Source organism: Notamacropus eugenii, chromosome 1 (assembly GCF_028372415.1).
Source record: "Notamacropus eugenii isolate mMacEug1 chromosome 1, mMacEug1.pri_v2, whole genome shotgun sequence".
In the NCBI taxonomy this organism is placed as follows: Eukaryota; Metazoa; Chordata; class Mammalia; order Diprotodontia; family Macropodidae; genus Notamacropus; species Notamacropus eugenii.
Genome location: NC_092872.1, coordinates 182,903,128 through 182,931,102, shown reverse-complemented (window position 1 = coordinate 182,931,102; position 27,975 = coordinate 182,903,128). Strand labels below are relative to the sequence as shown.

Below are 27,975 nucleotides of genomic sequence, written 5' to 3'. Positions count from 1 at the left end.
ACAGCAACTTCAAACTGCTGGAGCCGGAGGCTGAGGGAGGGAGGGAGGGACCGATGGAGGGTGGTGCTTCATTTACCCGCTCCGCTCCGCCAGCAGGGGCCCGGACTGATTTAAGGCGGTCTGCCCCGGCCGCCTCGCCCCGCAGGCTCCTTCTAGGGTCTGGTGCCCACCCCCGCCTCGCCCGGGGTAGACTCGCGCCCCAGCCCTGGGGAGATGCCCAGATCCCGTGCTTCCACCCGTTCGGCCCCCCGGATCCCCGAGGCTGGCCAGTGCCTCCTTAAGCAGCGCCTACGAGGCTGAAAGTTGAGGCGGGGGTTTTGTTCTTATAAGGAGGGAAAAAAAGTTTCTCTGACATCCAGGAAATGAGCAACCCCCGAAGCCCATTAGGGCCCTGCTGATGGAGGCCAGAAGATCGCCGACTGCAGGGGCATCGCCGGCTCCCTGGAGCTCAGCAGGGAAGAAGCGCCGGGCGGCAGCGGCGAGGCGGCTGTCACACCGAAGTTTCCAACTCGCGGTCAACTGTTTTCGGACCCACCCACTCACCCTTGGGTGGGGGGAAAGTAGCGGGACCGCGAGCCAGCGGGCAGACGTCGCTGGACTGCCTGCAGGTACGTCCCGGGACCCTTGTCTTGTGTTTGTGCCTTTGTTGTTTCTCTAGACCTGTCCACACTTCTCTTAGGTGGCTCTTGATGGGTGCCACGAGGAATAGAAGTGGGGAGAGGAGATTTGGGTTATTTGATAGTTATTCTGTTTTAGTGTAGGAAGGGACCTTAGAGACTGTAGAGTGATTCCCTCATTTTACATTCGGAGAAACTGAGGCCCAGAGCGGAGAATTGACGCTCCTGATCACGCAACAAATTGGTGGTAGAGCCGGTACCAGAACCAGAGCTCCTGGCTCCCAGTCTAGAGCTCTAAGCTTTCTTGCAGATCTTTTACTGATTTTTTATTTGACTTTAGGGCACATTAGGATAGAATGAGACAGAGAACGGGGCTGGGTAAACTGGACAACAGATGTAGTGGATATTTTTGGGTTGTTTCTTTCTCCCTCTTTCTGCCATGCTGAAAAAGGATGCGAACTATCAAATCTGCTTTCATTTTCCCATTCAGACTAAGCAAGGACAGAATCATTCTGTATCCCCTGTTATTGTTATATTCTGAGGGAAAGCTAACTTTAAGTGGAGCCCCCATCTTCAGCCCCTTCTCTAGTTCTGTCATTTAATCTCAATGACAGGGAACTCCTGGGAGTCCTCAGACTTTTTCGAAGGATCGAAGAGGTCAAAACTATCTTTATACTGAGATGTTTTAATTTCTAACACGACAAATATCAAGAGATAAAATCCTTTTTGAAGAGTTTTCAATAATTTTTTTAAGAGTGCAAAGGGGTCCAGAGACCAAAAAGTTTGAGAGCTAATGATCTAGGCCATGTCCACTTGTGTTATAGGAAGGAGTTGTCTGAGATGTAGAGTTAAGAGATTTGCCCAAGATTATATAGCTAGTTAGTAGGAAAGCCAATCTAGAACCTGGATCTTCCACTTCCTAGGCTTTTGTTCTTTGTCCTTTTCTTTCTGAAAAGGTGAAAGGAGGGTTTCTTGGACCCCTGAAATACCAGTGGGAAAGACAACTTTTCCTTCTTCAGGTAAAAGTGGAAGCCATTGCTTTATGTCTGTGGAGGTAGTGAAGCAATGAGGTCTCTGCCATGACCGGATGATGTTCCCACAGCTTCCTCTTTCTGAAGCTGTAATAAGGACCCACATGCTGAGTGCAAATTTTTCCACTTCCTCTGCTCCTGGATGGCTAGCATCCTTTGCCCTTTCACCATCCCCAACACATAGAGCTTATATACCTGCATTTCAGTTCAATATTCAGGGAAAAGGGGGAATCTTTTAAAAGGAAAAAGGAGGGGATCCCACCGTGGCATGACTCATCTCTTTCAGACACAGAAAGTAGTGTGGTGGTTGATACAGTGGGAAAATCCTTGGCTTTAAAGTTAGGGGACCTGAATTCAAATTCTACCTCTGATGCTCACTTACTTATATGACTTTGGGCATCTTGACCTCCCTAGGCTGCAGTTTCCTTATTTGTAAAATGAGGAGGCTTTAGACAAGATGGCCTTTGTAATGCCTTCCAGCTTTAGAGCTCTGATCCTAAGAAGACTTTTACTTTTCCCCTTCCTGATTTGGTTTCAGGATGCCAAAATGCTCAGAGGTGGTCCTGAGGCTAGAGAGTGTTTCAGACTCAGTTCTGCTTTTAGATCTAAAATTACACCTAATTCGGCTGTTCTTCCTCTTTGTGATTTGGCTTGGAGTTTTTCCTCTTGCACACCTCTCAAGCAAATGCAAGTCAGCTGTGACCCTCAGAAAGCTCCCTTGCTGCCTTTTTCCTGAGAGATGGCAGGCTGGAGGCGGGGAGGGGTGTTCTGCCCCAGGGATTGCTCTACACACTCCAGGCAGATAATGTGGATCATGCACACCCCCTCAGTAATAACATAATGACCTGGTTAGTTTATATATCTTCTTCCTTCCATCTGCAGGATCATGAATACTTTTTTTACATCTCATTGCTTACTAATTCTCTGTGTGTGTGACTGCTCTAGGCAGTGCTAGGCTCATATTTTCCATGTGACTGTCATCTTTCTTGAGCCTCTTACTGAATAGGTACAAAGGGGATATTTCCTTTTCACGTCAGCCTACAGTTTGATTAATTTCAGAGGGGTAGTCATTTCTAGTTTCTAGTTTTTATGTGTGAAAAGCTCTAAACTTTTAACTTCTTTCCCATACCCCAGATGCTTTTCTTTTCTCAAAGCACTGTTTTTTGAAATAAAGAACATCTGGGGTATGTGTGTGATTATTTTTCTTTTGCTACTACCATCAAAGTGTGGGAAACAAGAGGAACCTCTGGGCTAAGATATCTTTGAAAGATCCTGCTGATTTGGGGGTTTCATATAGAAACATGGTCTTTTGGTTCTAACTCAAAAATTCAGATGGGAAAGAAACTTAGGGAGAGAAGACTCTGAGGGGACATTGTTTTAGCTGGAGATTGTGGCAAGTACATCTCTTCTACAGAGTGAGTTTAAAAAGAGGAAGGTTGATTTAGTAGACAGACTACCTTAGAGCTATCTGGAATATTGTACCTATTTCTGGCCACTACACTTTAGGAGGGTCATTGGCAAACTTGTCTGAAAGAGAGAATCACCATGGTGAAGGGATTTGAAATAATATCATATGAGAAATATTTGGAAGAACTGGGGAGGTTTGTTGGATAGAGGAGACATGGTCATTGTCTTCACATATTTGAAAGTTCATCACAGAAGAAGGATTAGTTTTGTTCTATATGGGCTCTGGGGCTGGAGAATTAGGACCTGTGAATAGAAGTTTCAGGGAGAAACATTTTGAGTCAATGGAAGAAACAATTTTTTTCTAATAACTTAAACTGTCTTAATTAGCTACATGATCCTAGATTGATCACTTCTCTGTGCCCCAGTTTCATCATCTGTCAAACCACTGGAGGAAGGATTGTACTAGATAAGCAGTTCTTAACTTGGAGTCCACAGACAGATTTTAGAGGATCTCTGAATTTGGATTGGGAAAAAAAAATCACATCTTTATTTTCACTAACGTCTAAATGAAATTAAGCATTCCCTTCAGTTAAGAACATAGGCAACACAAACATTATTTAGAGGAGTCCATAAGCTTCCACAGACTGCCAAAGGGGTCCATGACACAAAAAAGGTTAAGAACTCCTCTACAAGATATTCAATGGACACTTTCAGGAAGAAGTTCTATTCCTTTGTCCAATAGTTGTCTAGGTGAAATAGGGGAGAACTAGGTGAGCTGTCACATATATTGCAGAAGGGATTTCTACATTGGGTAGGAAGTTAGACAAGGTAACCAGATCCCTTCCACTGGTAAGATTCTGTGATTCTAAGTTCATGTCTGGTTCCTACCTCCACCCTCCATGGGAAAAGTATGGTAGTATTTCTTGGGATTCTAGAAGAGGTTTTTTAGAGAAAGGATAGTGGGGAGAGTTGAGGTTTAGGTTAGAAATGCCTGACCTTTGATTATTCCTCAAATTGGGCTCATTTTCTCCCTGAATCCAACACTGCCTTATGGAAGGCCTCTTAGGTTTGCTGAGGAAAGGTAGTCTAGCCAGCATACCAATAGGCAGAGCTGCTGAAAAGCTGATTTGGGCTGGGAAAACAGGAAAGAAAGGCAAAAGGAACGATAGTTTCCTTTAATAGTAAAAGAGCCCATGGTTAGTGGAAGGTGGAGGATAGGTGACTAGTCTGACATCAGAAATGAGAGAAAGTAGCAGAGAAGCAAAGAGCCCTTGGTGACAGCAGAGAGCCCCTGACAAATACTGGAGACTCCCCTTCTTAATTACTGGGTGGCAAGAGGTAGCAAATCCAGTTTGGGGACTGGAATGGATCAAGGTAATGACTAAGTGCTGCCTGGGTGTGTCTAGAAGAAATGTGTTGCTTTATGCAGGGTGCCTGGGCCACAGCTGCCAGTGGGCAAAAGGTGGAGATAAGGAGGTAGCTGGCAAAGAATCCTTTCAACTACCCTTTCTCCCAAAGTGGAAGCAGAAAGATGATGAGGAGTGGAAAATCCAAAGTCCAGAATGGTCCTTGAAGTGAGCAAGTGTGGCCAGAACTGGTACATGTCATAATGAGTTGCTCTGTGACAGACGCAGCCCTGCAGCTGATAGGGCATTGGACTTGAATTTTAAAAGACCTTTCAGATCCTGTCTTAGGATCTTTCTTACTTGTATTTACAAGGCGTGAGACCTGGGTAAGTCCCTTAATCTCTCTGTAAAGTGAGAATGTACCTGCTTCACAGGGTTGTTCTGAGGATCAAATGAGATTATGTGTTTCCAGTATTTTGTAATCCTCAAGGTGTTAAATAAATATTTGTTATTATCAAGGGGTCACCTGCTTGCAGAAGCCTAAAATCCTTCTGACAGGGGACATGGCTTTTTATTCGAACGTGAGAGAGAAAGGTTGGGAGTGGCAGTTGTGATGTACTTTTCAACATACAGGGTTTGGAACCAGCAGACTGTTTCTGTGTGGCCTAGGAAAAGTCATTTAATCTCCAAAATCTTATGAAAGTGAATGTGGAAAACTATCTTTACTTGTAATTGGAAAAAATAAAGTACTATTAAGTGGGAAAAATATTTTTAAAAGTTTAAAAAAAAAGTCATTTAATCTCTCTGGGCCTCATTTTAAAATGAGGAGGTTGGGCTATATGACCTCTGATATTCTCTTTACCCCCAGCTGTATGTCCTATGAATATACATCCTCCTAGGAAAGAAAGAATATAGTGATTTAGTTTCATTTCTTTGTGTTCGTCCTTCATTGCCCGAAGAAGACCATGCCATCAGAGAAATAATGACATGACTTACGCTTGGCTTTGTTTTGAGTGAGGGAGGGCTGTGCAGGTCACCAGCCTCACTTCTCCTCCAGAGCCATCTGAATCCAGTGACCAGATATTCCTCAGGATGACTGGAGATGACCCAGGATGCACTAGGAGACCTTGGGCCCTTTAGGCCAAGGTCTTGCAGGTACTCACTTAGGGTGAGGCAATGCCCATTCATTGAATAGGCCTGTTTAAGAAGTAACCAGGGCATGGCCTCTTGAATGAGGTCAAAAGAAAGACAGACATTAGGCTGGGAGGGAAACAGCAACAGTTACTATTGATAATCACTCTCAAGCTAGGAGGGTCCCGAGGAGCCCTCAGGCAGGGACCCATTTCATTTACTGTCAGGTGTAAAAGACTTATACTAAATCCCTTCAAGAAGAGCAAGTCTAGAGAAATCAGGAGAGCACTGACAGATTGAAACTGGGAAGGGTGTGGAAAGGAGATTCATGGGATACAGAGGGTCCTGATTTCACCATATAGTTCAGGGCTGGTCTTGGTCCTCGGTGCAGTATGCTATACCTTGAGATACCTAGCACACACAGGCCCAGAACTGTTCTATGTGTTGCTATCTTGCAGTCATCAGCCCCCAATCAGGGCAAGAGTATAAATTCTGACCCCAAGATGATGATATGGTTAGGAGCTATGCTCCTCCACTTCTGCCCTTGGCGAACGAGTTTGCTCAGTGATGAGTTTTCTGGCCCAAAGGGGTCCCCTGCTTTTGTCACCAACCAAGTTCCAGGGGCTGCTTGAATGGAATATACCATGTATATGCATGCACACAGTGCTTTGTACTTGATAAATGTGCTAGTTGATGCTAGTTGATGGATAAAACACTGGGCCTGGAGTCAGGAAGATTCATTTCCCTGAGTCCAAATCCAGCCTCAGACACTTCCTAGCCGTGTGACCCTGGGCAAGTCACTTCACCCTGTTTGCCTCAGTTTTCTCATCTGTAAAATGAGCTAAAAAAGGAAATGGCAAATCCACTCCAGTATCTTTACCAAGAAAACCCCAAATGGGGTCAGGAAGAATCAGACAAGACCGAAAAACAACCAAACAACAAATGTTGGCTCACTATCAACATACGACGGGAACATCTGCCTACAGGCACATTGTAGGCCTGGATACCATTATGCTGGTCTGTGGTGCCTCTCACCAATTGGCCTTCCCTCCTCAGTTGTCTCCCTCTCCATCCCCTTCTTCTTCTTTTAAGTTTTCTTTGCTCTAGTGAGGCCTACCAGGTGACTAGGGGGCAGCTAGAGGACACTGTAATGCATAAAGGGTAGGGTCTGGAGTTGTCAGGAATTCAAATCCAGCCTCAGATGCTTACTAGGCACGTGATCTTAAACTCTGTGTGCTTCAATTTCCTCATGTAAAATGGAGATAATGATAACCCCTACCTTAGAGTCTTGTTTTAAGGATCAAATGAAGTCATATTTGTGAAATGCTTATTTAATAAATATGTGTTCTTCTCTTCCCCACCAACAAAAATTTTAGTTATCTCTGAGGTTCAAATGTTTTGTTTCTGGTATCTATTCCCTTCTAACTATGTAAAGGCCTAATAGTGCAGGTAAATGGAGTCTCCATCCTACCTTTGAGATTTACATAGTCTCAGGATGGTTAGTCTTAAGGTCATGAGAGGCTTAAATACTAATGGCCAAGGTTCAGGCAAGCCAGCTAGAATGCTGGGGAGTCAAATAACAGCACAGAGCAAAGAGGTTCATAGAAGTAACCAGATGACTTCGATGGAATATCCAGGTCTGGGGGGCAAAGTTAGTGCCCATGAGTGGGGTCCTTATCCTTTTTTGTGGCCTAGGCCCCCTTTTGGCAAGTCAGTCTAGTGAAATCTATGAGCCCCTTCTCAGAATAATGTTTTAAAATGCATTAAATACTTAAGGTTACAATAGAAAACAGTTAATATTAGCTAAAGCATTTCTTAAGTATTTATTGTATTGAAAAGTTTATCAAAATATTTTTTGAGAAGTTTACAAACCTCCAGTTAAGGCTCTTGGCTTAGTGTTTTCTATGAGGTCTATAGTCATACTAGTTAGGAGAGAGCTACAGATAGAGTTGCCCTATGAGTTATCAGAGGATTTCCATGACCTTTTTCAGGGAGCTGACCATTGCCTGAACCTTCTCTGGATGGCTAAGGGAGCCCAGAGGGATTCTCTTCGTCCCTGGATCCTAGGGTTTGACCACCTCCTTACTGACATCATCCTCTAAAGTTTGGGCAGAGGGCCCTGGTGACAGGGGTTCTAAGAGTCCCAGAATGGTGGAGAAGGTACAATTTCATGTGGGTTTGTTCAGCAGTGAGTACAGTGCTGCCAGTTGTGAACTTTCTGTTTCTTTTAGGTTTGAAAGATCAACAGGAAGAGTTAAGTTTTAGGAATGGCCTATGATAGACATGGAAATTGGAAAGGAATATGAGGATACTTTTCTCTTGTGGAAGTTATTTGGAACTAGATACAGGTTAATCAGATCATTAAGCCCCTTCTGATAGGCTATAAAATGGATTTGGGCAGCAACAGCCTCCCAGTTTGCCATATAGTCCTTCCTCTATCTGCTTCCATTCTGATCTGTGACATCACCAGAATGGTAACTGCCTATGTGTGTCATCACTGTTGCCAGGGGAATGTAGCTACAACAGGGCAAGATGTTCAGGAGACACCACCGAGGAGCTGATTGGCATGAAAACACATCCCAAAGTGAGGATATTCAAAGACCTTACCTTCCTAGGCGTTCTCTGGGGATTTCAGTAGGGAGCATGGTTGGCACAGGTTTACCAGCCTGTGTTGTTGGTGGCCAGGCCTGAGCCATGTGGATGGGATGCAGGCGTGAGGGAGTAGGGTTTAGCAGAGGTAGGTAGCATCCACAGGTTATCAAGCCCTACACCTTCCTTGGTCTCTCAGACCTTTGTGAGGCTAAGGACAAAGCAGAGGCAAGGTGAAGCTTTTAGAAGTCCCTAGGGCCTCTGCAGGGAGCTGTCTTTGCTGTTGCTAGGTTCTGGGTTTGGTGGGAGGAAAGAGGGGTTCCTGCAGAGTTCTTCAAGATGTGGTTTGTGGGGAGTGAACATGGTGGTTTTCTGTTAGGCCTGGTCACGCATCTATCTACCCTTACCTCTGTCTGCCTACACCTCTTTACTCAGAAGTACAGTGGTAAGAATATTGGATCAGAAATTAGGAGACCCAGATTTTCTTTATGGCTCTGCAACTACTTGTGTTTTCTTGAACTAGATAATTCTCCTTTCTCAGTCTCAGCCTCTGCATCTGTAAGATGGGGCCAGGGCTGGGGATGGAGCTGGACCAGAGGAACTCTAAAGTTGCTTCTACCCCTAGTAGTCTGTGATTCTTAATTCTGACTCAGCCCCCAGGGTGGGCAGACTGAAAATATACTTAAGGACACAAAGGATTTAAATAAACTCATGTATTTAACTAAGACTCTCCCTTACCTAGGAGGGTCCCTAAGAAAGGAAGATTTAGGGAGATCCCCTTGAGAGGCAGTGTGCAATAATAGGAAAAATGTAAGACTTGAAAGCACATGAGTTTAAAGTCCATTCCTACCACTGAATAACTATGACCATGGGCCTCAGTTTCCTCAGACCTCTGAAGTCCCATCCAATTCTATGTCTGTGATCCTATAATCTTTTGAGATCGACACTGGGGACAATAGCCTTGACTTCCCTCCCATTTATGAAACTCTGCAATTGGATGAACCCTGGGACTATATACATATTAGAATTCAGATGTTCTTCACTCAGTTGGGGAGTAGCTGTGTCTGCATTGTACTTGCTTACTTGCTTCTGTCATACAGAAATCTAGAAAGAGGACATAGCCAAAGAACCAACCAGAAGACTGCAGAGTAGAGCTAAAGATGTACTTCCTCTCTAGGAAAGTGATGAGAAACTACAATAGATTAGAGAAGGAAGGTGTGGGCAATCTTCTCTCTCCTTGATGATGCTTGAGTCTAGGGTGATAGGCTTGGGGTCAGGAGGACTTGGTTTAAATCATACCGCCCACATTTACTGGGCAAGTCCCCCAACCTCTTCATCTGTAGAATGCAGACAGTAATAGTGCTTTCTTTGAAGCTGTTGTGAGATAATATAGATAAAACACTTTGTAGATGACAGATCTTAAAGAGATAGAGATGTTAGCTATTAATACTATCACCTTTATGAAACAGGGATGGTGCAGGCCTTGCTTTGAGGCAGAGGTTTAAGCTAAATGATCATCTAGCACCTTCTGCTTTGGGTTAACTTCAGGTTTTATGAAAAGTTATTGGACAGCTGGGTGGTACAATGCATAGAGTGCTGGGCCTGGAGTCAGGAAAACTCATCTTCCTGAGTTCAAATCCAGCCTCTCAGACCTTTATTAAGAATGTGACCCTGGGCACGTTGTCACTTAACCCTGTTTGCCTCAGTTTCCTCATCTATAAAATGAGCTGGAGAAGGAAATGGCAAACCACTCCAGTATCTTTGCTAAAACGGGATTTGCTAAAAGGGATCATGAAAAGGCAGACAAGACTGTACAGCAGGAATTATGAAAATTTCTCTGGATACAGTTGCCTGAGTTCTATATAAACATAGTTGTGGGTAAAGATTGAAGTCAGGCTTATATGCTATAAAGAACAGTGAGTTAATTCATGAATGATGCTTCTGTTTACAAGTCTTGTTGCAAATTAAGAAAGTGGCATTTCTACTTTGATTATGACCTTTTGTATGGAAAGGGTATTTACAGATTATATCTTAATCCTCTGTGAGGAAAGATAAAGCCATTTTGAGACAAAGATGAGAGAGAAGCTAATTATTATCCTTATTTCCATGCCCCTAAGTCTGTTCCCACTCTTTTGGGTGATTCATTGTGTAACATAAGGCAGATGGGTGGCCATTTCCCCATCTTCTAAATGGGGTTAATAACTCACCGCCAGATAATATTCAGAGAGTACTTTGAGATCCTCTAATGAAAGTCACTAGATAAATACCAAGCACATAATTATTGAAACATCTAAGCCACAGATGAATAATACAGAGTGACTGGAATGTGTGGCCTGGAAAAAGGGTCTAGAGTTTCTCTCAAATTTGGCTTTGAAGCTGCCTCAGGCGATGCTGATTTCCCTCCATTTGTTTTGCCTTTCTCTGTAGTTGTCAGCTAGGGAGCTCCAGCCTCTTCTGAATTCTCCATTCTAAATCAACTTTAGATGGGGAGGGAGGCAGGATGGGAAAAGGGGTGGGGGGAGAAAGAGAGGAGGATGAAGTTTGGGACCCATCCAAAGGCTGAGAGCGAATGTGCTTACAACTGGCTATCCTCTTGGGATTGTGTTTCGTTAGCCTTCTACCCAGAGAGGGGAGAAAAGGAGCTGGAAGCCCTCAGCCTCGAGTTTATGAAAGTGGCCTTTGTTCTCTCACGTCTTTGTTTCACAGTCACTGAAAATGCAAGACTTCCGCAGACCCAAATGAAATGGAAAACGTGTGGCGGGAGTCACCCAGCGTTATCCATTTGTGAGCTGCACAATATGTCTTGTGTCTCAGCATACCTCTTGCCCTTAGACACACACGCACACACACACACACACACACACACACACACACATCCTACAACATACAAAATAATCTGTCTCTGCCCTTTTTCCCTAACTAATTTTGGTAGGCAAACAGGGCCTTTTTTTTTTCTTGCAAAGTCCAGAAAGCAGAGTCCTTAGAGATTCCAGAATCCTCTGGCTGGAAGAGGACCCCAGCAGTATAACCTAGTCGACCTCCCGGCCTCCTGGAATCTCTCAGCCATTTCATTGACACAGCTCTGATTTACTTTCTCAACCTTGCTATCATACTAATCTGTTACTACAAGCAATTCCCCACAATGTAGTGGGGCGTAGTGGGAGGAGCATTAGACTTAGCTGACATTTGAATTCTGGCTTCTGACACAAGGCTGGGTGACCCTAGGCCAGTCACTTTACTTCTCTGAAGTTTGGGTTCCTCTTCTATAAAATGTAGATAAATAATAGTACTTCCCAGCATTGTTGTATCATATAAGATAACAGATGGAAAGCCCTTTGTAAGCCTTGGGATCTCATGTCATTACCAGCTGTTTTTACTACTTGTCCTTTCCCTGCTCTTGCCCCATCAATTCTCTCATTGCCACCAGGTGGTAAATTTATTTAAGGACAGAAATCAAATCTGCTCCTTCCTTGTGAGCCACTTCTTTCTGTCTCTCAGGGTCTATAATACAAAGCCTCGTATATAGTGGTTGTTGTTTCCTTCGAGTCTGACTCTTTGACCTCATTTGGGGTTTTCTTGGCAAAGATACTGGAGTGGTTTGTCTTTTCCTTCTCCACCTCATTTTACAGATGAGCGAACTGAGGCAAACAGGATTAAATGACTTATCCAGGGTCACACACAACTAGTAATTGTCTGAGGTCACATTTGAACTCAGGTCCTCCTGATTCCTCCTTTCATTCACTGGGCCACCTAGGGGCCTCTCTTATTTTCTTTTTGAAAGAGACTGTGTGGATACAGAGCTGAACTTGGGTTCAAATTCCACCTCTGACGCAAACTAACTGTGTGACCCTAAGCAAGTCACTTCATCTCTTTGTGCCCAGACAACTCAAGACTATGAGTTATAGAATGGTAACTGATCTAGAGCAGCAAATGGAGTTTTCTTCCCTGGAGTTTTGCTTATATCTGTGAAAGAAAACACAGATCAGGATACTCCCTCCTCCACCCCCTCCACAAAGTATTTTCATTGTGAGCAAATACAAAAGTCTGATTGTGTCCATTTTTATATTCCAATAATAAACTCATTACAGTATCATAAGATTTTGATATGGAAGAGATCTCAAAGATCATCTAGTCCAACTCTCTCCTTTTACAGGTGAGAAAGCTGAACTACAGAGAGTTTAAGTGACCTACCCAGCATCCTGTAAACTGGTAACAGGTACGGGATTCAAATCCAGATCTTTTTACTGCCTCCTTAACTAGAAGGGAAACTAATCCTATCATTTGAAAGAAGGTGAGAGGGAGAGTCCATCTCTAGTCATCCAAAAACTATTTCTCAGCTTTGTGACCCCTATGTCTTCCCTTCCCCAAAAAACGTTTCTGAAAAAGCAGAGGGAGGAGGGAGGGAGCGAGGGAGGGAGACCGGCTGATGAGCTTTAGAAATAGGATGGGTGAACAAGAGAAAGGGGAGGGAGGAAAAGAGAGAATTGAATGTGTATGTGAATATACAAGTTAATAGGGAGATAAATGGGAGGAAGCAGCTGGCAATACTAACTGTATTCTATGACTTTACAATCCCAGGGGCTTGGTTCTCAAAATAATAGAACCGGTTGGCTCTGAGTAATGCAACCAGGGTGTAGGAGGGTGGCAGAGCAGGCAGACACCGCAGCTCTATTGTTCAGCCAGTCCCTGGCTGTAGAGAACACAGCAATCAAGCTCTTAATTTTTTATAACTGGGCTGGCCTCTTTCTTTTTTGTCTGATGTTTTGTCCCCCTTGTTAAGTTGAAAAGGGTTGTTAGATCTTTACAAGCCTAGAGACAGCCTCTACGTGTGCATATTCCCAGCTCTTTTCCCTTCTTCTGTCCCTTCCCTGGCACCGAGTTTTGGTCTCTACATCATGCCAGGTGCAGTCTGGGAAGGAGAGCAGAATGGGTGAGGGGTCTTGGAGGGGACAGAAAGGAGCTTCCCAGGCCTGGAGCTAAAGAAATAATAGCTCCTGGGGGAGAAGGATCCTGCCCTACCAGCATATGGGTGAGAGAGGGATGAGAAAGGAGGGCATGTGACTGGCTGTGACATGAAGGAGAAGTGAGTGTGAGCAGCTGCCTCTTTCTAGCCATTCAAAAACCTTTGAGAATTTTCTTTTTTCTCATGGTGCTGGAGGAACCTTTAAGAAACAGGGCTGTGTCTGACTTCTGATCTGTCTTTGTTGTCCAGGGAACAGAGAGAGAGAGAGAGAGAGAGAGAGAGAGAGAGAGAGAGCTCTCTGAAGGACTGATTTCAGGCCACACTATTCTCTATTTCTTCTCTGGATGGGGTGGGATAAGAAAAGGGGGCTGGTTTGGTGTTTCAGCCACCTTGAGCCTCCTGAACAGAGGTGGCAAACCAAATTGTCCGAGTACCCCAGTGTGGCTCTGTGTCTTCCAGCCTAGACCCAGACTGACCAAGATCTAGAAAGAGAAATTGTAACTGTCAGCAGGTACAGGAACATAGATATAGATAGGTAAGCTGGTTACTTGGAGTGAGTCAACTCATAACAACCTAACTGATATGAATAGGCAGAAGAAACCTATAAGAGAAATAAATACAGCTGAGTCTCATAATATGGAAAAATACTGCACCATGTACTTTTCCCAAAGCACTTTTGCTATAAAATAGAGGGGTCTTTGTTTTATTATAACATTTGTCCCTCTGTTACCGTGTGGAGAAACCTCACCCCACCTTCCCACCAAAATTTAAATTAGAATTCTATGAAAATGTGGCATGGTGAGTCAAAAGCACAGAAGATTAAGAGGTATGTTGGTATAGTGAATTGGACCTTTGTTTAAATCCTGCCTTAATCAATTGATAGTTGTATGACCCTAGGCAAGTCACTTAACCTCTGTGTCTTGGTGTCCTCATCTGTAAAAAGAGAGGGTGGGACTCAGTGGCCTTTAAGGTCTCTTTTCCCTTCTAAGTCTATGATCCTTGATCTGTGTCTAAATTGCTGTATGACTTTAGGTAAATGTCTTTCCTTCACTGGGCCTCATTTTCTCCATCTGTAAAATTTAGGGTTGAACTAAATACAAAGGTAACAAACTTGCTGCTTATTACAGGCAAGTGACCCACAAAACTCCTAAGTAAATGTAATTAGGAAATGTTTAACAGAATAAATAAAAAATTAGCATATAATATCAATAATGTTAGTTTGTGATTTTCCAAGTCCATATGCAGCCTCTTTCTATTTGATTTAACGCCACTGAACTAGATCTCAAAGGCCCTGTCCAACTCTGACATTTAGGAAGGAAATGTGGTGGACTACTAAGAACATTCCAAATACAGGGAAAAGTAGGAGCAGAGGCATAGAAGTGGAAACATAAGATGTATTAAAGGGACAAAAAGTAGATGAGTTTGACAGAATCAAAGTTTATGGTGGAGGTAGTAGTGGAGGAAAGACTAGATTATGGAGGGCCTTGGAGAACAGGCTAAAGAGTTTGGCTATTATTCAGTACATAATGGAGAGATATGGAAGAGATTTGAGCAGAAGAGTGACATGCTCACCAGCTATCCCTCTAACAGAAGAATGATCCAGGAGAGTGGAAATTTTGTATGTTCTGGTGTTGAGATATTGGATATTTGGAATCAGGCAATAGGGAAGGAAAGACTCTTTGTTCCCAGGAAGATTGATGGCACGCATTTCCCTTTCTAACCTTCTACCTAAGGGAAGGAGTGCAGTTTGAGGGCAGGAAGGATGTCTGCCTTTCCACCCAAGCACCCACTGTCCCTTCCTGTGCCTTGCCTCCCAACATTCTCCGCCAACTAACTGTCACTACGGGGTGGGGCTAGAGGTCAGTACTGAAGCAGACTCATAACTGTACAGTATTCAGTGATCTTCAGAGAAACTTTCTTCCTTCATCCAACAGGTGTCCACTTATCCCTTACTTTGAAGCAAGCACTAAATTAGGCACTGTGAAAGGACAGGAAGAAAGGTCCTGCCTTCAAGGAGCCGTTGAGGAAGCCAGACTGCTGGAATAGTTAAGTATCAATATGAATTGACATCTAATTAAGTGCCTAAATCCTGTAGAGTCCATGAGTGCCATAGGATTTCAGAAAAAGGAGATATCAGAGTGGGTTGGAGATATCAGAGTGGGCTGACCTGGTCCAGAAACTCTTCAGAGAAGTAGAAGTTGAGCTGGGCCTTGAAAGTAGGATGATGTTAGAAGGGTAGGACAGTGAGGAAACAGCATGAACAACATTAGGGAAGCAAGAAAAGGCACCAACTGTGACTTTATGGAATATTGTCCTATCTCTGGCTAGACTGGAGGCTCCTAATAGGACAGAGTTCAGGAGAGAAGTCAGAGCTGAGAATTATTTGCAGGAAGCTGGTAGGTAAGACTTAATAACTGATGTTCCTCAAGGGAGAGAGGAAAGGATAAAGATCCAACCCAGGAGGATTTGCCTATGCTTTGGGGATAGGTGAAGAGGAGGGTAGTATCAGTGAAAGAGAGGATGGGTGATCAAAAGAATAAGGTGCCACAAAGAAGTTGAGAATTATGAGAAATAAGAGGAAGTCATTGGATTTGATGATTAGGAGGTTAGTGGAAACCTTAGAAGCATTTCTGTACAGTGGTAGGGATGGAAACCAGTTTACAAGAGATTAATGAGGAATTGGGAAGTAAGGAAGTAAAGGCAGTAGGCCTAATCTGATATTAGTGAAAATGGGAGTGAGCCAGAAGGGGCAGGTAAGTCAAATGAAGGTTTTTAAATTTTTTTTCTCCATGGAAGATGTGGGGGAGAAGGGACAGTGTGTGTGAGAGGACCCAAGCCTGTTTGAAAACTAAGAGGAAGGAGGCAGTGAAAAAGCAGAGTGTAAGAATTCATCTATTACCTACCTTTTCCTTCAATATATTAACTTCCTTTGCCAGTGTCATGTCAGATGCCAATGTCTTCCCTTTCTCTGTTCTACCATGGCTGTCCTTAGCTCGTAAGTACGTGCTGTGTAGCACCGTATGAGGAGGCTCTCAGACCAAAGAGATTCCTGACTTTTGGTGGCCCTGCCCAGGTGTCCAGATCTGCCTTAAAGAGGCTCCTCTTGTCATCTCTACAGAAAAACCCACATCTATGCAACTCAGAAGCGTTTTTTCATCATCATTATGACCTTGCATCTCTCTTTCTCCTCCCAGAAAAGAAAAGAATCAGAGGGAAAGAAGGGGGCCTAGGAGCTTCAAGTCTGAAGGGCCTAGCAAATTTGGTAGCCATTCTTTAGGCTAGGTATTTTAGGAAGCTCAGTATTCCCTGGCTCCCGCTAATCAGACCAGCGAGTCTGAGCCAGTTGTCTTCTAAACGGCTCTGTTCCATCCCTGAGTTCTTGGATCACCTTCATAAAGTTTGTCACTCTTGTAATCCTCGAAAACTAATTCCTGACCCTTATCACTATCACATGGGATCGATTAACCAATAAGAATTTATTGATCACCTGCCATGAGCCCAGCCTTGTGCGGATGATAGGAAATGACAACGTCCCTGCCCTCTTCCCCGTAAAAAATTCCCCTGGACTATAACCTTAGAAACCAAGAATAACATACATAAAATAATATAAAATCAGAAAAGAGCTCACTGTAGGCTAGAGTAGTATGTTTAGAAGCTTAGAAGACAGGAGCTTTCTAATAATATTGTAACCAAGGTACATACTTCCAGTTGTTCATTTTGTCTCTGAGGACAAAATGTCATCTCCTCAAGAACAGGCATTGTTTCATTATTTCTGTACTGTGCTCAGCACATAATAGGCACTTAATAAATGCACGTTGGTTGGTTGATTGCAGTGGAATTGTCATGAGATAGGGAAGAAGCCAGAGGAGAGGACTGTGAGAACAGGAAGAGTTGAGGTGGAAGACCTAAGGTGGGAACAGCTTATCTAGAACCTGAATGTTAATGCCTTTCATCTGTTGAGTATTTCTAATTTTTCCTATCTATACCTTGTTTGTAAATGGTCATTTGCATACTGCCTCTCCTATTAAGACAGTGAGCTCCTCTAGAGCAAGGACTGTTTTTTGCTTTTCTTTGTATCCCTAGCACTTAGCTAATGGTTGTCACCCCAACTAACTGACCTTGAATGCCAAGCAAAGAAATTGGGAGATGATGATCTGTGGGGAACAGAAATCCTAGACCAAGTCTTAGCATCACATGGGTTTTGTTTGTTTGTTTCATTAAAATGCTTCTTTTTCATAACCTGATTTCTCTTGGGTTCATGTTCTCTTTGAGAGTATCTTGGGGAAACAATGGTCAGTTCTAAAAGCATTGGTGGATGGTGGTTCATGGAGTGTCACCTCTGAGTTCAAGGTATCCAGGTGGAGAGACAGTGAGAAGAAACTAGGGCCACAGGTGAAGAACAATTAGTCTATCTGCATCTCTCCTTCCCTAGTCGCCCTTAAGGTATCTATGTATTTGATTTGGGGCAAGTCATTTCCTTTCTTTGAGATTCAGCCTCCTCTCTGTAAATGAAGGAATAACATAAACTAAATGGACTCCAAAGTTCCTCTCCTCTCAAGATCCTGTGATCCTCCATCTCAAACCATGGTTGAGTTCCTTGTCAAAGCCCTATAGGAATGAACTACATGATTCCGAGCTAGCTAGTGCCCTTCCCTGGACCTTGGCTGGTTTGGTTTTTCTCTGAAAGAGGAAGGAGTTGGAAGCAAATGAGCTTTCAGTTGCTTTTCTTGCTATGACATTCTGTAATTTTGTTATCTTTCCATGTGTATATGTCTTGTCTCCTCAACCAGACTGGGAGCTCTTCAAGGGTAGGAGCCGTGTCGCTCTTATCTCCCCTGGGGCAATACTCATTGCACACTTGCTGATTTTTCTTTTTATCAGTTTTGTCTAGTTGCCTTCCCTCTTAGGTGAGGTTTTGTTCTCCATTTTTAGAAAAGAGGAGAGAAAAATCTCCTTTTGGTTTATAGGTAGTCTTCAACTCATTGGTTGTTGAATAAGGTTTGCATGATAATAATTAAAACAGCAATAGTAACTAATATTTACATTGTGCTTACTGTGTGCTACGTATCATATTAAGTGTTATGAATTTTGTGGTTGTGGTGACTGAGTTGTTTCAGTAGTGTCTGACCTCCAGGACCCTATTTGGGGTTTTCTTGACAAAGATAATGGAGTGATTTGCCTTTTTTTTCTCCAGTTCATTTTATATTTGAGGAAATTGAGGCAAACAGAGTTAAGAGACTTGCCTAGGGTCATACAGCTAGTGAGTGTCTGAGGCCAGATTTGAACTCTGGTCTATCCTAACTCCAGGCCCAGTGCTCTATCTGCTATGCCATCTACCTGCCCAATTACTAACCAATTAAACTAAATGTTTGTAGATATTCTGAGAACTATGTCGTCTCAAATTGGTGTGAATTGTGTCATCAGGGCTATGGATGAGCAAAAAAGATGATCTGATCACATCTCAAGTTCTATTAAAAATGACTAACTTTTACATAAGATGTTAAAGTGTGTACTTTACACGTAACCTCAAGATACCATACATGCCAGAAGAATGTCTTGTGGGCATCTGATGGATCCTCTGTGGAGGTCATGGAGAAGAACATGGACAGATTGCCTTGGAGGAAGTGGGTAGGAATTATAATCTCTACTGGTAGATTCCCTACATTAAGGAAATCATGGATCTGTGCCTTCTGGGCTAAGGCTGCTCTCCTAATTATATAGTTAATCATTCTGATGGATAGGTTTTCTGCCCAGGACCAGGGGTCTCATCCAGATCTTTTTTCAGGGATGCCCTCCCACAAAGTCATGTTTTGGTGTTTTTTCAGTTGGGAGAGACTGTAGCAGCCATCAAATTCAATCCAGACCCCCTCTCTACCCCCTCACCCCCCACCACACAAAAAAGCATATCTACTCCGACATTCCTGAGAAGTGATCATGCAGCTTCTGCTTGAAGAACTCCAGTAGTGGGAAAAATCCACTTCCCAAGGCAACCCATTCAATATCTCTAATTTTTTAGGAGTTTTCTCCTGGCATGAAGCCTAAATCACCCTCTTTGTGGCTTCTAGCCATTGTTTCTGGTTCCGCCAGAACAAATCTTCCATGTTACAGCCCTCATCAGTACTAAGAGGATCGCTATTATGTTCCCCCCACCCGCTTCTCTCTACTCTTTTCTTCTGGCTGAGCATCTCTGTTTTCTTCTACTCGTTTTCATATGGCAATGGAATCAATGTTCTTTACTATTCTAATTACTCTTCTCTGGATTCTCTCTCCCTAGAGACAGCCAGAACTTATAACAAGATGATTTATGCCACTCCCTCCCTTGCTCCCCATATACCTTTAAGCCTTGGTCTTGACTTGAATTAGTACCAGAAGTACAGGCTCAGTTGTTCCAGAAGGGAGGTATACAATGGTCTCTCTTCACAACCTAGTGACTGTGACTGTTAGGGTCAACTAACTCATAGGCGGCATGATACAATGGAAAGAGTATTGGCTCTGAAGGACCTGGGTTTTAATCCTACCTCTAACACTGACTACCTGTGTAATGTTGGGCAAGTCATATAACCTCTGTGAGTCTCGGTTTCTTCATCTGTAAAATGAGGGAGTTAGATTGGATGGACTTTGAGGTTCCTTCCTTTTGATTGGATGGAATTTGAGGTTCCTTCCTTTTGATCCTGTAGGTCTATGAATTATGGGATGGAAAGGAAGAGGATGATCTTGACTCATTCTTCCTTATTTAATATTTAAATACTTTATGTTATCAACCAAATATGAGGAACCTGTCAGGGAGAGAATGGAGTGAGAGAGGACTGCTAGTATCTGGACGTAGGAGTCCACCTAGATGGCCAACAGGTTGAGAGACAGCAGTGACAGACTAGGTCAGATTAATGAAAGACTAAGTTAGATTACCAACTGAGATTGGTGTTTAGGATGTACCAGAAAGGCAGGTATGAACACATGAAGCAATGGTGTGTGTAGAAGTGTTCAGCCTCTCTCCAATACCATAGGTATAATAAAATTTAGCAGTGGAAGGCAGGAACTCAGCATAGTAAGACAACTAGATTTGAAGTCAAGGGACCCAAGTTCAAATGCAGACTTTGCTGTATATTATTCATGTGACCATGGCCAAGCTACTTAACCTGTCTAGGACTCAGTCTCCCCATCTGTAAAAATGAGAGGGCTGGCCTAGATGATCTTCTGGAGATCTTTTACATTTCTAAATTCTATAAGCCTTCTAAGTGAGGCTATGACCTTCCAGAGAGCAGGGTGGGGAGGAGAGGGAGAGAGAGGAGTTTAGCAGTATTTCCTGCCTGTTTCCTGGCAGCCTGATAAAAACGCTACCCCTCAAGGTGACCCTGATTTATTTTTGAATCTGGTTGCCACAAACCAGATCTCTCAGTCTGTGTGCTGCTGACCAACTTGAGCTGAGATTAACTTGATTTCAGGGTTGACATGCCAAGGACATGGGTTCACAAGGGTAGATAGTTGATTTTTTTTTTTAAGTCTTTCTCCAAAAAAAAAGTCAGGAAAATTATGTCTTTTGGCAAGTGTCTCATCCATTTGTTCAGAAGTTGTTCCCATGGGATCTCATAATCAGTAGACACTGCTGTCCTATGTGGTATGTGCACATGCACACACATGCGCACATACACACACACACACACACATATACAATCTTGATTCCCAATGCTAGTTTCCTGGAAGTTCAAGTCCTATTTATTTAGTATGTGGCTAGATTAAGAGTGAGGAGGTAGCAGAAATTCCAAACTCCAGTCCCTTGGAGGAGATGTGGTGAGCCACTAAGGCCCCAATCCCTGCTTTGGACCAGTTCCTCAGCCTCATCACTGTTGTAATGTTGGAAACAAAGAGGGGCTCATAAAATTTAATGAGGAAGGAATAATAGCTCTGTTCTCAGATGGGAATCCTGGCCCAGTATGCTAGAGACCTGTTAATTTCATGAAGGTGATGACTCAGGAACCTGCTGGCCCAACACCTCTTTTCCCCATGGGAACCAAGGGCCTCTCCATCCTACTTGTCTGCCTTCCTCCCTTTGTTTGGGTTTAGAGTAGGCAGTGTTCCACTCAGAGGGACCCAGATCACCATGCAACATCATGCTTTAAGGTCATCCACATGGTATTCCCACAACTCCTCTGTGAGGCAGATGATATCAGCAGTATTAGGCTCATCTTAGTGGGGAATTGAAGCATCAGAGAGATTTAAGGAAATTATCCAAGGTTACAAGGGGACCAGGATCTGACCCAGGTCTCCTGCAGGACTTCAAGCGAGCTTTATGCCCTTCAGAACCATTTCTTAAACAGTTATATCATTTGGTCCTCCCAATATCCCTGTGAGGTCAGAAGGATGGGGATTATGAGTCTTTTATATATATATATATATTATATTGATCCTTTTTGATTTAAAGTCATATAAATTTCCATACACATACCTCTAGATTAAAGCCTTCCTTGGAACAACAACAAAAAAAGGGCATTTAAGCTCAAGCATCCAATGCAGTGATCATATCTGATAATGTAAATGGTGATCTGCCCTAATAGTCCATTGCCTCTCTATCAAGACTGGTGATATTAGCCTAATTTAACAAATGAGGAAACTGAGGTTCAGAGGAGGGGAGGCCCATATACTGTTTTTCCGTTTTAGGTCTCTAGTCGATGACTTTTCTGAGTGTACAGGGAGCTACTACAACTCTTTTCCAGTGATAGGCAAAAAGAATATATTGAAAGTCAATTATATTGGATGAAAGGAAGATTTTCTCATCATGAGGATTATTATTTATAAGAAGGGAGAATCCTTCCCTCCAAATGATAAGGTGATTACCATCTATCTGTTCTATGTAGATTCCCTATGAAAGGTAGTGTCCTAGTCAGATGTAAGGGATGACTTGGATTTCATATTATACTCACTAAAAGGGTGCAATTAGTATCACTGGGACAACAAAAGCCTCATGCCCCCAAAAATCCACCCTTGATTCCCACGGGCTACTGCCTAGAACAATAATAATAGCATTTATATAGCATTGTAAGGTTTGAAGAGCGTTTTACAAACATTTTTTTATCTCCATAACAACCCTGGGAGGTGGAAGCAATTATCATCCCCATTTTACAGATGAGGAGACTGAGGCAGTGCCCAGGATCACACAGCTAGAAAATGTTAGAGGCAGGATGGGAACTCAGGTCTTCCTCACTCCAAGTTTAGCACTCTCCTTTGGCTAAACAAACAAATATTTGATCCTTAGGTAAATGCCTATCCTTCTGGGAGAGATTTGAATCCCCTTATTAAATCATTTTAATTTATCATCAGCCATTTATACCAATGGTGGTCAAAAAAAAGCCTGAAAGCAGACTTTGAAAAAGGGGAGACCAAGAAAGTGCTGTTGGCCTAAGAGGGGGCATCAGGAAGAAGTGATAGGTTGAAGAACAGAGAGATTTCACGAGGCCAAACACAAGCTTGGCTGGTTTCACACTTCTGCCAGCCTTGACTCCAGTAATTCTTTCCACTGTGGTTTCTCTGATGGAGAGAGCAGAGCATATGCTTGGCTCCTTTCCCTTGGAACAATACTCCACACACACTCCCTCCAGGTCCTCTACTTTCTCACCCTTTTCCCAGGTGTTCTCCTGAATGGGGCCCTGGAGAATACATCATGGAAAGCTGCTCTTTTCCTGCCCTGCCTGCAGAGGCCTAGCAATTCTTTATTTTTATTCCCCCTCTGACTCCTCCAATTGGCACTCTGCTGAATCATACTTGAGGGGAAGCTGGCCTGACTGAGACTGGTTTTTTTGGCCAGTTATGGGTAAGAAGACACCTTCTAGAGATGGTCATGAAGGAAGAAAACCTTTCCCACCTCTCCCATCACTATCACAGAAAATGTTTTGTCTTAAGACCGGGAACCTCCCTGAGTTGTGAATTGGGGACACATCAAAGAGGAAATATGGAAATGAGACCAAAAAACCTGTCCTAGCGAGTGCCATCAAGCACAAGAGGGAGGGGTGGGAGAGGACTGTTTGTTCTCCTTGTCTTATAAGGAACAGCCTCAGCTGATTTCAGCTTGGGTGTCACTCGAGGAGCTTAGCCAGCTAAACAGTTGGGGAAGGGCTATGGAACCCCAAAGACAAACATGAACAGCTTCATAATTATCATAGGCTGCCCCTGCCTGGGCTCTCTTTTCTGGGAGGTGGTGGGCAAATAACCAAGATTGTACTGAGGGAAGGTAGGAGGAGAACAGGAAAAGGACAGTTCTTTACCAAGGAGTTTACAGAGAAAAGAAAATAAGTTTGCAGTAGAAAAGATCAGGGACGATCCAATAATTGGGGCAGAAGTTGATTGGAGATTCATCTTTTTTTCCCCTCATCTCTCTTTCTCCCATTAGGGAAGTTTTCAGTATGTCAGCAGGAATCTTCAGGGTCTGCCTAGTGGTGGTCACGGCCATCATCAATCATCCAATCCTGTTTCCTTGGGAGAATGCCACAATCCCAGAAAACGAGGAGGAAATCATCCACAAGATGAAGGCTCACCAGGAGAAGATGCAGCTGGAACAGCTGCGGCTGGAAGAGGAGGTGGCCAGACTGGAGGAAGAGAAAGAGGCCCTGAAGCAAGCTGCTGAGGATGGCCAGCAGCAGAATGAAGGCCGGTTGGCCTGGGACCTATGGAGTACCCTCTGCATGATCATTTTCCTGATGATCGAGCTGTGGAGGCAGGACTACCTGGATGGCATCCCACCTGATTCTCCTGGAGAGGAAGATGACCTTCACAGCCCAAGGATCACTTTCCAAGGCATTAACCTCCCTGATAAGATGACGCTATTCCACTTTTATGAACGATGCATCCGAGGGACTACTGGAGATGCAATCCGGACTCGAGAGTTCGTAGAAGGCTTTGTGGATGATCTGTTGGAGGCCCTGAGGAGTGTGTGCAACCGGGACACTGACATGGAGGTGGAAGATTTCATTGGTGTGGGTAGCATGTATGAGAACTGGAGAGTGGACAAGCCATTGCTGTGTGACCTCTTTGTGCCTTTCACACCCCCGGAGCCTTATCGCTTCCGCCCAGAGGTCTGGTGCACCAGCAAGTCAGTCCCCCTGGACCTCCAAGGTTATGGTCAGATCAAGGTAGGCTGGGTCAATGAGGACTCTGTGAGCTGCATCTGTGGCAAGACCAAGCTGGGGGAGGACTTACTCTGCCTTCTGCACAGTAAGAACAACAAGATGAGGCCCACCAGCGAGATGGAAGACCTGCTGTGTTTCAAGGACTCTCCGTTCTTGGATATGGACCTGGTCATGAAGTGGTTCCAGACGGCCCTCACCAGAGCTTGGCAACGCATCTCCCGCAAGTATGAGTTTGACCTGACTTTTGGCCGCCTGGATACCCCAGGATCCCTGAAAATCAAGTTCCGTTCAGGGAAGTTCATCCTCTTCAACCTCATCCCAGTGGTCCAGTGTGAGGATTCAGATCTATACTTTGTCTCTCACTTCCCCAGGGGCCGTCCTGCAGGGGCCCCGGCCTCCAGTACACACTGGTTCCTTTCCTTTGCTGTCTATGAAAGACACTTTCTTAAGATGATCACTAAGGCACTGCCAGAAAATGCCTGTCACCTTAGCTGCCTCCAGATTGCCTCCTTTCTGTTAACAAAGCAAAACTGTTTTACAGGCGTCAGTGGTCTCAGCAACTACCACCTCAAGACAGCTTTGCTTCACTTGCTGCTGGCCCGGCCAGCTTCTGACTGGAAGTCTGGGCACCTGGAATCCCGACTGAATGACCTGCTCCGCTTCCTGGAGAAGAGCCTTCTAGAAAAGAAGCTCTACCACTTCTTTGTGGGCAACCAGAAGATTCCTGATGCCATGGGCATCCCTGAGGTCTTCAGACGGGCAGAGCCCTTAAACCTCTTCTGTGCCTTTGTCCTTCAGCGAAGCCTCTATCAGAAAACAGTTGATTCCTTCTATGATATGCTGAAGAATGCTTCTACCCTCATCAGTGAGTACTCCTTGCACATCCCTGCTGACCACTCCAACTCACTCCAGAAACGGACCCTCTCTTAGGGTAGCAGGAATGCAAGGACTGAGGTCAGGGGGGCATAGAACATTCCTCTCCCAGCCCCATTCCTTCAGAATCATGTGGAGACCCAGACCTGAGAAGAAGGGCAGACTTTCTTGGGAGTAGGTGCTCATCCTCTGGAGGAAGCCAGTGGCCTCTAAGAGCAGGGACCCCCAAAGACAACATATCGACTGCTTTTATGCCATATTAGCTGGTTGGTGATTGATGGTTCCATTTACTTTAGGAATCATTCCTTTTTAAGCTCTGTTTGATTTCTCTCTCCCTTTTCCTTCCTTCCCCTCAACCACCATGGAGTTGGTGTTCTACAGCAGGAAAGTGAGGAACAATTCCAAGCTTTTGGACTTGGGTGTAATCTTTTTTTCTGGTGTTTTTTTGTTTTGTTTTTTTTTAATGTCAGGTCCACAATCTCTACTTGAATAGCTTTGCTTTAAGGAAAGCAGAGCAGGGAGTCTCAGGAAATGGCAAGGAGAGCACAGAAGGTGGATGTTGAAAGAAACACCTAGCTTTACTTAAAACTTACTAGGTCCTTGGCTGTGTGCTCCTGCAACCAGAAATACCACCTGAGATCTAATGTTATAACTTCCAGCCACAGCCTCATATCCTATGTAGCCATCTTGACTACTCTTTATATAAAAACAGAAAAGAAGGATGATGGGGATATAAGGCAGTGGTAAGCTGATGCCTCAGTTACACAGTTGGAGCTGGGGTCAAAGCTTTGAAATGAAGCAGGTTCCTTCAGCGTGAGTCCCTTGCCCCAGTTTCATGGCATATCAGTTCCCCAGAGCATAAAAGCTCACGTGTGTGGGTTCTGGCTCCCCTCTACTCTGCCTCTTCTCTCACTTGTTCCTTTTTTGTGGTGGCCACTAAATTGGCATTCTTGCCAGTAGAATAATGGGATGTGCATAAGGTGAGTTTGGAGTATGGATTCTAGTTGAATATTAAAAGGGAAGGGGGCAGGGCTGAGATTAGAAAAAGATACGTTGTGGAGGTGGGGGAGAAGAGAATACCGAGGGTTAATTAATTAGTGAAAAGTATCCCTACAACGTTTTTGGTGCTGAGACCCATCTGTTCTCATAGTCTGGTCCCAGACTCTACCTTTCCTAGTTCTTTGTGTCTCATGAAGTCCCAGAACTGAGGAAGGCATTATGGAATGATGAGTGAGAGAGCCATGAGCAGCAGAAGTCCCAGAAGGAACCTGCTCATCTTCCTGGGTTTTCCTAGAACAAACACCAGAAAGGACTCTGAAGGAACCCAGGAAGGCCCCTTGTCAGCCTCAATGTAACCTCGTGGCTGGGCTTCTGCAAGGTGTAGAAATGTGCATTATGGAATCCATCCCTGCCTGCATTTCGCTATAGGAGTGACTCAGAAGCTAAACCACAGAACGTCTCAGAAAAGAAAAAAAAAGAAAAGAAAGCAGAGCCTTCCCATGTCGCCTGCTGGCAGCCCACCAACCATTGTTGGAGAACTGGTAGTAACTTAGACAGTTTTGCGCCAAATGTATTTGATCTGAACCACAGGTGATGGAGGACTTGGGCATGGGAACAGGCAGTTCATAAAGGAATGGAAGTTCTCCAGCCATGGACCCTGGCATGGTGGCACCAGCTGACAGTAGTTTTCACTTGCACCGTAGGTTTCCTGTACTTTGGCAGTGGCTTCCTCCATGCAAAGGAGCCAGAAAGAAGTGGGGTAGGGAAGGGAGGAAAGGAGTTGAACAATCACCTTGGTACAGTTTCTCTCCCAACTCTACAGCCCTCCCTGCCCTAGCAGTACAGTTACTGAATAACTCATCTATTGATCTTCAGGGATGGGATACCTGCCATGCCTGAGAAAAAGAAACAATTTCCCCATCTACCTCTCTCTGACTCTTGATAAAAGCCACTCTTCTCCCAGGGATTCTTGACAGTTTGCTAAATAAAAGGTAATTATCAGAGAAGGAATCCTGATAGGTGAAGGCCCTGGCTAGGAGTAGTCAAAAATTACCTTAAAAAAAACCAACTTCTAATTCAAAAAAACTAACTTCTAGTTCATGTAGGTTATTGATAACACAGGGTACTAACTTATCCCTGCCTTTGAAGGCAGTACGATTGAGTGAAAGCAGAAGGCAGGAGAAAATTCCTCTCCACACTGATTCTGGTCTCCCACAGGGAGCTGCAGCCATCTCCCCCTGTGCCCCCTTGGGTGTCAGGGGCTCACCCTCTAAAGCACTTGGTGGCGGAAGCCGCTGAACCACGAGTAGTCAATCGCCTTATTTATTGCAGTCTATTTCTTTACAAATCCTTGTTCTGGACTCATCTAATGATCTTTGAAGAAACTACAGAGATCAGGGACCATCTGAAGTCCAAGACCCAACCCAAACCCCATTTGACTTTCTTTGATTCCATGGGATATTTTGCTAAGGAATATACTCAGCCTTGTTTTTTATTTTTAAAACAAATCCTGACAGGGCAAAAGGGATCTTTTTCAAAAGTTTGTATCCAAATGCTGCTTCTAAAGCAGAGTGTTGTTGAAGTTTTTGTCTGCACTTGGTATTTTATGCCGCCTTATTTATATTATATTAAAGAGTTAAGTCGTGTAAAAAGTGAGTATGTCGGTGGTGGTTATTTATAGCCTCAGGAAATCTCCTGGGCCTCAGAGGGCAGTGTTGGGTGGGGGAGGGTTGTGAATTTCCTATTGACACTGGGAAGTTTTCACTCCTTTTATACGTATTCAGGAAGCATTAAAATATTTCTGGCTGGTCTTTGAAGCAAGCAGGGTCCTTGTGGGCTGTCAGCTATGGTGGAGAAAAGAGCCTTGTGAAAGAAGGTATCAGCATGTGACTGCCTTACAAA

General features: G+C 44.0%; 1 protein-coding gene across 4 annotated transcripts; it reads left to right on the top strand.

Annotated features, from left to right (window-relative positions):
- The first annotated feature begins 319 nt into the window (after positions 1-319).
- ITPRIP (inositol 1,4,5-trisphosphate receptor interacting protein) lies at positions 320-27,729 on the top strand. 4 transcript variants are annotated; one of them, XM_072621628.1, is made up of 4 exons: positions 326-608; positions 12,275-12,337; positions 15,019-15,129; positions 23,466-27,729. In XM_072621628.1, exon 4 carries the CDS (start codon positions 23,479-23,481, stop codon positions 25,129-25,131), a length of 1,653 nt encoding a protein of 550 aa, XP_072477729.1. In that variant the 5' UTR covers positions 326-608; positions 12,275-12,337; positions 15,019-15,129; positions 23,466-23,478; the 3' UTR covers positions 25,132-27,729. The 4 variants fall into 4 exon arrangements, with proteins under 4 accessions (XP_072477739.1, XP_072477729.1, XP_072477745.1 ...); XM_072621633.1 differs by lacking the exon at positions 326-608 and adding an exon at positions 8,037-8,116 and having other exon boundaries at positions 23,466-26,553; XM_072621638.1 differs by lacking the exon at positions 12,275-12,337 and having other exon boundaries at positions 320-608; positions 23,466-26,559.
- The last annotated feature ends 246 nt before the right edge of the window (positions 27,730-27,975 follow it).